At 39.4% G+C, this 11,400-nt stretch overlaps 1 protein-coding gene across 5 annotated transcripts in view; it reads right to left on the bottom strand.

Annotated features, from left to right (window-relative positions):
- Window positions 1–386: 386 nt before the first annotated feature.
- Window positions 387–11,400, bottom strand: part of RBM33 (RNA binding motif protein 33) — a 145,419-nt gene continuing 134,405 nt past the window's right edge. For all 5 annotated transcript variants that reach the window (XM_024100986.3, XM_065582738.1, XM_005297199.5 and 2 more), the window contains 2 exons: window positions 4,062–4,150; window positions 387–3,879 (listed from right to left, as the gene is read on the bottom strand). In XM_024100986.3, coding sequence (XP_023956754.1) covers window positions 3,831–3,879; window positions 4,062–4,150 — 138 coding nt within the window. In that variant the 3' untranslated portion in view covers window positions 387–3,830. The remainder of the gene's footprint in view (window positions 3,880–4,061; window positions 4,151–11,400) is intronic.

Below are 11,400 nucleotides of genomic sequence, written 5' to 3'. Positions count from 1 at the left end.
ACAATATCTTTAGACCGACCTCTTTGTACTTATACAACATAAAGAACCCTTCCAGAAACCCAAACCTTGGTCCGACATGAGAATGTGAAGATCTAGTGTAATGTATAATCCATTTAACCTTTAAGGACAAAGGCCTCTTAAAGAAATTAAGACCATTCTTCTATAATTTCACACATAATATGGCCAGATCAATCTAGTAGCCAAGATGTGATGATAGAGTAAAATGAACTTAGAAGTGCCACAAGACCAAAACAAGATAACTGAAAAAGAAAAAAATATATATTTGGCTCCACATAATCACCTACGATATTTACCTTTTAAAATAGCATTACTAAATTTAAGTTTCTCTGAAACTTGTGAACAAATAATACACAGATCAGGATATATGTATTGACTTACTAGCATCTTTATAAAAAATTGAAGAGATACACAAACACACATCAACATTTATGGAACTATGTCCATTAAACTTAGATAAGACAACACAAAAAAACTAACAAGTAGCTAAGATGTGGTTGAATTGTAAGCACTCTGAGTAACATCTTTTAATTTTAAAAGTTCCATATTTACATTGTATATTAAATGCAATTTTTGCATTCTGCATCTTATTTTAAATGCATGATAAAGAAAGAACAAGATAATGGTTGCAACAGATCTTCCAAGAAAATTAACTTAAGATGGCCAGATTTAACGAAGTGCTGTAAGAGAACATGGAAATAACAGTTTTCTAATTTTACCTCTACTTCCTTTGCTTTTGTGGGAGGAGCCACAACAAATGGAACCAAACTGTGATGCTATGGTTCAAATCGGTCATTGCCAGTAAATCCAGTTTTAAGTTAGGAGTTTATTACTGAAGATATGTTTTATTGAAACATTTTTAATGCATGCCTAAACCTAATGGTTGGTGTTACTACTGTACTTTTTTGAAGATCATCCTGTTAAAAAGAGTTGTAATATACAGGACGTATGTATGTACATAATCGTATCCATATAGACATACATACATACAGAACATACTCACAGTTCCCATATGATACCCAGCTACTGTGATAAGCAGCTATAGTCACTATCCAATATGTCTGCACTCTATCTATGCACAAGCAGTAATCTAAAGTAAAAGTCTATAAAGAGGGATGTATACAATTATTAAACAATGCTTACATCGCTCCAATCTATTTGGTAAGTTTAAGGATACATTGCTCATATCTTTGTTTTCAATGCCACAGGATGGTTATGTGGGGAAAAGTTTAAAAAACCCTGACTAAAAATTCTTAATCCTGTAGTTGCAAAATGTTGCTCTCCTAGGGACTGATTCAAAACCCACTGAAGTCAGTATGAGACTTTCTACTGACTTCTTCAGGTTTTGGATAGGGCCCCTATTCTTTAGGCCTCAAAAAAGCTCATATTCCAACATCATCATCTGCTTCTACAAGAACAGCTGATCAGCTGCAGACTTGCCCACTGCTGGACTCCCCCTACTGAGCTATTTGTAGTCACATCCGGCCCATACTTCCATGGGCACTGCTGGACTACCCCTACTGAGCTATTTGTAGTCACATCCGGCCCATACTTCCATGGGCACTGCTGGACTACCCCTACTGAGCTATTTGTAGTCACATCCGGCCCATACTTCCATGGGCAGGCACTCGGATCCATTTATTTTCTGGATGTTTTTCCAATCTTCCCCTCACAGAGAAGCTGTTCCTTAACAGTGGGTACATCACCACCTTTAATGGCCCATCTAAGATGTAAAATTCCTTTTTAACAATAAAAAATACAATATTTGTGGGGTTTAGTAATGGTGGACGTGAGGAGGGAAGAGTACTAGTGAGAACCAACCACCATGGAAGTCAGGTGTCATGCTAGCCTTCACATACAGCCCCACTAACTAATTTCTACCTGTGACACATCTGCTACTCCCAGTCTTGGATCTGTCCTGAGCAGAGAACATCAACTGTGCTGCACTGTGCCAAATGTTAGGATTTAGAGATATGCAAATGTGAGAAAACCCACTTTCATATGTGAATATTCTAATGATCTTACTGTGATCTGCTAAGATACACGCTTTGCTAAAATGCAAATGGCTTTAGAAACCACTATTCCTTAAACATTTTCATTTTCCCATTGTAATAATGTTAATGCACTACATTATTCTCCTATTATTTCAGTGGAAAAAGAAAGCAGTTTTACCCAGGAGACTTTAGACACTATTTATTTAATTTTTAGTAACTTCTACTTTATTGGAAATCAGTACAAAAAACTCTGCTGTGAGAAAGCCGATTAGAAAGCCTATGTGAACTCTGTCACCACTAAATCTTACATACAAGCTAAGGTTTACTGCAACGAATTTGCTTCAAACTGTCATTCTTCCATATTCTGGCACTTGTTTAGACCCCATTCACAAGCTCCTGCAGATTCACTACATCATGTTAGTGTTTTTTCTGTTTCTGTTACTTGAGTATCCTCAAAGACTATGAAGTTTCCGTAGGTGCCCACTTCAAAAAGTAGGTCAGCACTCAAAAGTATATCCTAAAAATAAAGAATGAAGGAAAACCCCACCAAATAAAAACTAAGAAAATGTTTCATAAAACCTGCAATCGGATGTAAACAATGGCATTTTGCTAAATTTGTCCAAAAGTAACTGAAAATGTGTTCCTTTGGAAATGCCATCCAGATGGTTCTAACCCAAAGGAAGTATAATGGATTTTACCAACTATAAAATGCAATCTCCTTTAATATTTGTACATAATTTTTAGAACTGCCAATTTCACCCGCAGCGTAACAACATCCTCATAATCCCATCTTTGTGGGGAACACCATGTCTCAATTCTAATGCCTTTACTATGATGTTTTTTTTTAAAATGGTTTAGCATTAGTCACAAACTAAATTTCAAGGAAAAATACTAATTGACAAAGATTAAGAGGAAGCATACTCTGCAATAGTGGCACAAAAATGCTATTGGGAATGTACCACTTTCTCTGTGTCACCCTATTTTTAAAATGAGCTTAAGTATTTCACTTTTTCCTCGTATCTTGCAATCCCATTTAAAAAACAATCTAAACTGTAATAAATTACTACTTGGAGTAAACTACCCCATTATGCTACTGAAAAGTGAAGATCGAGATCCTTCGTTTTAAACTATGGGGGAAAATGTAGCAATGTTATTCCTACAGCGTGTTTTCATTTCACAAAGCGAGGGGGGAGGGAGTAAAGAGGGAACGTGTCAGACTAGAAGATGCAAAAACCGATCTAACATATTTACAAAAACAGAAACTACAGCCTTCCAGTGTCACCTCCAAAGCCTTTCAGAATATCATCATCAATCAAGTAGGCCACGTCTTAATCTATATAAGAATGCACCTTCTATCTTCTCAGAGGAACAACATACATGTGTTTTGTTTAGAGAAGTGAGTTCTCATTTAAATACCCTGCACTGAAGATAAGAGCAACCATTATCAAATATTCTTTGCTATGAAGAAACTTTTTTAAATTTTTCAATGTAAGTGTTCTTTTTCTCAACTCAAGTCACTGTGATCACACAGTACGATCTTGAAGAACAATGTCTACATGCATTGTAAGCACTTTGAAAAAAAATCTGTAGTTCCATGGGGTTACAACCGAATGTGAAGAAATTGAACACAAAACTCCACTTTGCTAGATCCTCTTAAGTTCAGCTTATCTTGAGGAAATCTTGTTACTTTCTGTAGTTCTACAGAGCAGTTAAAGAAAGACTGTAAACTGAAAAGACTTCAGATCCTGATGGTTTCGCCTTCGTATCTTCTCCCTATGTAGCTCCACAGTATGCTTCTATTAGCGTTATCAGCTATGCTCACTCAACTATCAAAGCCACGTTAATGTGGGATAGATCTATCATATGCCTGTAAAATGTTAAAGAAATAGTTAGTATATTCGGCACACAAACTTATACTACTATGTGTATGGAGAGTAGAAAACAAGGTTTTATTGAAGGTCAGTAGTAAAATATATGTTTGAATATGAAACTGTCATAGACCACCATGATTTCAGCTTTTAAAGAATGAATCAATGGCTAAATATTTACCTGTGGAATTTCTGTTGAAATGCTAATGCATGTGCTGGTTCCTTAAATTTCGCTATGGCTTTCCGTTGCTGAGGAAGCATCTGTAAACTCTATGGAAGACAAAAAACACAGTTTTCTCAGATATGATCAATTTCTACAAAAAATTTCATTATCTTTGTTTCAGAGACATTGCAAAACTTGCCATTTTTCTGTTACCAGAAATGCTTTTTGGCCTGTAAAAGGGAATTAGACTGTAAATAGAATTATTTAGATAGCTGAGATGTGAAACTGGAGTTCCCTGCTGTTCTATATGGAGAGCTTTCAGTCAGAAATCAAGTTGGAAACGCACTGGAGCTTTCCAAGAGAAGAGGTTAAGAGTCCAAACTAACAATTGTACAGATGGGGAAACCGAGGCAGCGATGCCTAAGTATCTTGTTGAAGTTTAGGGCCTAATCCTTCAATCTGATCCATGTGGATGGACCACAGCGTCTGCAAAGAGCTTCATTGGGAGTATCCACATGGGCCCAGGTGCGGGGGTCTAGCCACGGGGATCAGATTGAAAGATCAGGGATACACACAAGACAGACAGTGACAGAACCAGATACAAAATCCAGATCTCCTGACATCAAGCCATATGCTGTAACCACGAGGCCACAATCCATCTGTATTTTCATAAAAATATATAGGACTGGCTTTTGATAGACATTAGGGGAAATTTACAGAATGTACTGAAATACAATAGTTACAGTGCTTTGGTAACTCCTGATTGCCAGCTAAGATCAGAAACTAAAGTTACAAACTAGCATTTTAATTATTATAATGGCAAACTTTTCACATATAATGCAACTGGAAGAAATCTGAGAAATGTAAAAAAATATATTTACACATGATGTGCATAATAAGCAGCTACTGATACATAAACATAAATGTTCAGCATGACTGGAGACTCACCTAAAAGAAGATCTGCCCCACATCCCTTTCTCCAAAGACCAATATACAACCTATGAAGTCCAGAGTTATGTTCAAGTTGGGAGAGGGAAAATTTAATTGAAGAGACTGTATATAAGGCACCCTTCAACTTTCATGGGAATTGATAAAACTATAATTAAAAGTATTAATCCCAATTTGCAGCACACTACTAAAGATGTTTCTGGAAATTATTTTTTCAAACTAATGGTAAGTCTACACTACAATATAAGCCCAAAGCTCAAACTCTGGCTCAAAGCCTGGCACTACATCTACACACAAATTGCACTAACCCAGGGCTCGGACCCAGAGTCCCAGGACTCCATGGGGGTGGAGGATCCGAGCCTGAGTCAAGCCGGGAGCCAGGGTTCAAGTCTTGTTGCTGTGCAGTGTAGATGCACCCCCACTGGACTTGTGTGCTGGAAGTCCGCCAAAAATATCCCACAACCCCACAGACAGCCTTTCTTTGTCCTCTGGACAGTCAGGTTTGATGGACAGTCGAGTCTTCCCACAATGCATCATGAACAAAGTGCTAAAGTAGTCACATTTTGGGAGGGCGCTAGAAAGTCTCAGATATCCATAGCTGGACTCAGGTCTACATAATACAGTGTAGATACAAGAGCGCCAGGCTGTGAGCCAGGACTCAACAATTCCTATCCTGGGGTTACAAATTAGTGTAGGCGCTCAAGCCCTAGCTTAATAAACCCAGGGTCTGCTAACTCAAGTTCAACTAACCCTGGGCTTACGCTGCAGTGTAGACACATCCCGACTCTAAAGTATTCCAACCAAAAAGGCTGGAATATCATCTTACACAACAAAATTTCAAGACATGCACAATCTAAAACAGAATCAACACGTGATCTTACTACTGTAACAATTGTTCTTCCTCACACTGTTCCTGCGACTGTCACAGTATCACTACATCATGTCTAAGGGCAGGTCTACTCTGCAAAAAAAAGGTGTATTCTTAACTCAGGTTAGGTAACGCATATTAGTGAACTCAGGTTCAATTTAGGGTTGCCACCCATCCGGCCTTTACCCGGACAGTTGGGTTTTCGGCTTCTGTGTCCAGATGCCATTTAGGGCTGCCAGATTCCTGGTTTTCAACCGGAAAATCCAGTCAAAAAGGGGAACAAGCAACCCAAAATGGCACACGAACCAAAAGTCCGGTTACCGGGGGAGGTGCTGGGTCATTACCCTATACCAGTCCCTGCTCAGCCAGAGCTGCCTCCTACCTGCAGGTAGGCTCCTTGAGACGATCCAGCAAGCAACAGGGGACGGGGAAGAGGAGCGAGCAATGGGGGCGGGGCCTTGGGGGGAAGAGGTGGGGCAAGGGCAGGGCCTCGGCTGTCCAGTTACCAGCAGTTAGAATGGTTAAAACAGGAATGAAGACACAGCAACTTGGTTTTTAACTCTGGTTAGCTGGTTGAGTTCTCCCCCCAGACTCACCTATAGGTTTTAATTCGAGCTGCTCACCTGAGTTGCCATGTCTTCTCTTCTATTTTAAGAAGAGTTTGGTGATGCAGGTTAGTAACCTGAGTTCAGAACACACTTTTTCTAGGGTGTGGGCAATGTAAACATACCCTTAGATTGTATAGCAGGCTGTCTGGAGCAGGGATTTTACCTTTTTGGGTTTCTGTAAATCACTTATCACCTATTTTTTGTATTACAAAGAAGCAACAAGGAAAAGACCGTAGACCCTTTTTTTGTGCATTTTATTCCATCTGTTGTGCTTCGCAATTCTGTGATTGCAGAATTACTACCTGACTGCAGACTCCAATCCCCATTGCTGAATGGAGCATCTCTAAAAAATGGGGCTAGATCTCTCCTACAGCAACCCACTACTCTCCTTAGAATGAGGAGACAAAATCAAACACATGTAGCCAGCATGGCTCTGAATGGCTGCTTCCTCACTTGATCTCAAGTAAATGCTGCCTGTGCTCTTGTGTGGTAGCTGCAAGAGGCTCTCCATTTATCTCCGCTGCTCAAGGACTTCTCTGGCCAGTGCCATGTAATGGGTACTTGCACAGTAACTTTTTTCCTTTGCTTCAAATTAAAGGAGCATTATCAAAGTTTCAGGGGCAATATCCAGATTTGTCACTGTGGGGGACGTAAGATGTTTTGCTCTTTTACAAAATAGAAGTTAAAAAATATTTATTTAAATAGCCTTCAACACCCCGATTTTTCCAAAATATTTGAAAGCAGGGAGCAAGCAGCATCATTTTTGGGAGTTTCTAGACAAAATTACTGCTTTTTTGGGTCACTGTTTGTTACCAGCTAAAAAGAGCTATAACTTTACAGCAAGTGGGGGCAGTGTATTCTGCCTTGAATATATTCATTCTTTAAATTCTTCATATTTCTTAACTTAGCAGGGGATATCATAGTTTTATGCTAGATGGTTTAGTGTGGTCTTTGCGATTTCTCTCAGTGAAGAACTGCAAGGCAGTATAATGATGTGTCCCCATTTTAACTGGTTGCCAAATACATTAAGCTTTTTTGTTTTCTATCAATTTTAATCCTGCAAAATGGATCCTAGACTACTATTTTACCATCTAAGGCAAAGAAGCTGGCATTAAAGCATCAATGGCCCCATTGTAGAGGTAAGGTGTGCAAACAAGGAAGGACAAAAAATGAGCAATTTAAGCATGAAAGAAGTGTACCTTGGAATGTGCATTTGTGCTAAAAGTGAAACCAATAAAAAACAATGATGAGCATAGGCATATATGTTAACATGACTCCTGGAGCACACAAAAAGGGAAATGGTCAAAAGTGAGGGGTGACTGTGACAATCATTGCATACTGACTCTCCCTGACCTTGGGTAACAACTATTCTATTTTCACGAATAACTTAATTTCACTGTAAGGCAGGAATAAGTCAGGTGTGTAATGGAACACATGTTATACCAGGAGAACCCAGGTAGGTTTGCTTAACAGACAACTTCCTCAGAATGGCAAGCATATCCTATCCATCACCATGTGTGATGTCCCATAAAGAATAAGGGAAGAAAAATAATAATTGAAGACACCTGACCCAAAAATTCCATTACTAGGTGGCAATCCCAAGGAAAGAAAAAAATCGATCAGCTAAAGTAATCCTTACATTATCAACATAGGATTCAACCATGAGCATAACTGTGGCAACAGCCCTAAACGCCTACATTTTAGAGGAGGGACCACGACACTGCTTCTAATATGCCATTTATTCCACCTGTGTCCCAGAATTTGAGTGTAAACTTGTATGAATATTTCCACTGAGGGTTTTGGGGGTTTTCCTTCATAGGATATGCATGAAGCATAAATGTTTGAAGTTCACCGAGAGTTTAGGGCATGTTTAGAGACGCATTTTGATTACAACAGAAAACTACACTGGCACCAGTGAGGTAAGGCTCTTACTTTAATTTTTTCTTTTAAGATGTAGGTAACCTACTTATGGAACATTAATAGGAAAATAATTGTACTCTTCTTTCAGTGAGACATTTCCATGAACACAGAAAAACATTCAATTTAACAGGAAAGTATTCACGTTTCTACATACAATGTATGTATATACTACAAACATGAAACTTTCTTCACAAGGATATGATGTTCCCATCATACACTACAGCATTTTCTATTCATATCGTATATTATACACAATCTTTAAAAACACCAGTTTTTCAGTTGTTACATACTAAAATTAAATCGCAAACATGACATTAATGTGACTGACATTTTCTACTGTTTGATTATGGGAAAGCATGAAATAAAGTTTTGTACCAAAAAATAGGGAAAATAACTTGATTGCAGGGGCTAGACAGGCTCTTCAGGTTGGACAGTCGTTTAAAAAATAGCAACAGGCATGATGATTTCAACGTGTTTCTTCTGCCCGTACCGGGTATAAAATAACTATACGCAGTAACAAGAGTGCAGGTGTGTAAATTAAATGGTTTTTGAGAAGATCTGCAAATGGATCACATTTGCTACATTAGACAAACTCCCCCCCCCCTAAATTATTAGAAAGATTACAGTATATTTGTAATATAAAACTTCAGCACAAATTCTTCAAGCTAGTGGACGGCACTGAGAACCCCTCCTCCCCAAAACTAAAAACTGTTACTAAGAAATCTCGATGGGCCTGATTCTCATTTACATTAAGACCATGCTAGCAGTGTAAATTATGCTCACTTTAGGGTCCCTTTAATTACCACAGCAATGTGAAAGGGCCGTAGTATAAATGAGAATCAGACCCAATGAGAAATACTTGAGATTTCGTTCATTTTCCTGTTCCCTCCCCCCTTTAACCTGTGACTTCCCACTCTCTTGGCCCTTTATTGCGGTTTTCTTTTTCAATTTTCTCTGTGGTCTCCCCTCATTTTCTCTTCCTTTCAGTCTTTTCCAACAGAATGGGGCCATTCAGTCAGCACCACATTCCTGAACAATAGCTATTTCATAATGGTACCAATATTATGAAACTGACACTGTTCCTTATAGTTTCTCACTGCTGCTGGTGCCTCCTGGAATGAGGAAGAGCATAGTATGGTACAAGCACAGGTATTACTACTGGGAGGCACCCATCTATTGGAAAGGAGGAGTCAAATATTAAAGCCTGCCCCTCTGGAGACCAGATGTGGGTCAATAGTCCTTATCTGTATGGCCTTGCGAGGGAGATATGCTACATGTCCAGTGGTTTGAGCATTGGCCTGCTAAACCCAGGGTTGTGAGTTCAATCCTTGAGGGGGCCACTTAGGGATATGGGGCAAAATCAGTACTTGGGCCTGCTAGTGAAGGCAGGGGGGTGGACTCGATGACCTTTTGGGATCCCTTCCAGTTCTATGAGATAGGTATATTATGTCTTGGAGCTTTACTGAAATTTACTGCATGGCTTTAAATATTAAAATTTAAGGGCAAAGGACATACTGCCATATATACAAGGTGTTCATTGACAAAGAACCCCTAAAATTTCACCCTGGATGTGAAGGTTGGGGCAAAGAAGCTTTATTCCCTTCAAAGAAATGCTGAGAAAATGTGTTAGTTATAACTCCTGTATTTGGCACAAACTTATTTGCTTAGTCATGTGGTACACTATCACTGACAAAAGACTTTCTGTAGTGTTTTTTGCCTCCATAATTGTCTCATGCTAATTTCAATCACAGAATTTGAGTAACATGTGAATAATTATGTTTGTCAGTAGTCCAGAGTATTTGGAGTACATTATCCAGTCAGTATTCAGCCAAAATTCACTAGCTACATTCTAGCATAGGAATGAAAAAATTAATACAAATCCACAGTTGTGAGGCTCCTGTAGTAATCTCATGCTACATTTATCAAGCATACGGATGTCACTATTATAGCAAACAAAGGCAAATATTTGCCATTTTATTACCAGGATTCAGAGTCTATTAAGTGGCAGACAAATATCCACATTAATTGTGATAGTTGTGGTTTATGGAGAAACACACCTGCTGCAACTATTTCAAATTATTCTCTTTTTACTTATACAAGGATACTATCAACACTGATGGAGCTGAAAACTGACGTAACATTATTGAACGTTTTATTTAAACATAACTCCCAAGTGACCAGCACTGAGTCTGAAAGGCAAAGAAAAGTCTGCTAACTGGGCCTATCACCCAGTACTTTGGCACCCTCTGATTCCTTCAGAGCATTCATTGCCCTTCCCCTAATTGGCCCTTCATTGCCGGTGTTGCTCATACCAAAGGCATCATGGGGCACCAATCAGAATTCCAAGGCAAGAGGAACAGAGAATGAAGGAGTCGTAAGCGGAGAAAGAAAACAAGAAAAGACTGCATTTCCACATTACTCTTCCCCACTTTCCTGTCAGCCTGGTGTCTGCATGACGCAGGATGAGCATTTCACATGCCTAGGTTGAGAGAGTCCAACTACACACACTAATCTGTATCATTTCTACAGATAGAGTACATACATCCCACTGCTGCAGCACATAATGTACATGAATAGGTAAGTCTGATTTGCTACATACCCCTCTGGGAGCTGACAGAGGCATGCTGCACTGGTCTAGAAAGGGGAAGGATGTTGGATTCGTCATGCACATCAAGCATTTTAAAAAGAGATACTGTACTTCCATGTAGGGAATCCCAGCCTAGCATTCCTGACCCTTTGGGGTGCCAAGTTCTGTTCCCTCCTCGGGGGGCTGCTGTTCCAACTGTCCCTGACCTTAGGTTCCTTCTCTTCCTCTACACTAAGTGGTGCATACAGCGCTGTTCCTTGTGCTCTGTGGTGAGGGCAGCACTGGGTAGTAGTAGAAACAGAGATGATAAAGGTGAGAGGGAACATACTGTAGGAATGCCTTTCCAAGCATGGGAAGACTGAGTGGGGGAATGAGAATGGGAAACAGTAGGGAGGACAGCACACCGGTAGGGGTGGGGGTTGGGGG

This window comes from Chrysemys picta, chromosome 2 (assembly GCF_011386835.1).
Source record: "Chrysemys picta bellii isolate R12L10 chromosome 2, ASM1138683v2, whole genome shotgun sequence".
NCBI classification, from domain to species: Eukaryota; Metazoa; Chordata; order Testudines; family Emydidae; genus Chrysemys; species Chrysemys picta.
This window is presented reverse-complemented; position numbering and strand designations above follow the sequence as displayed.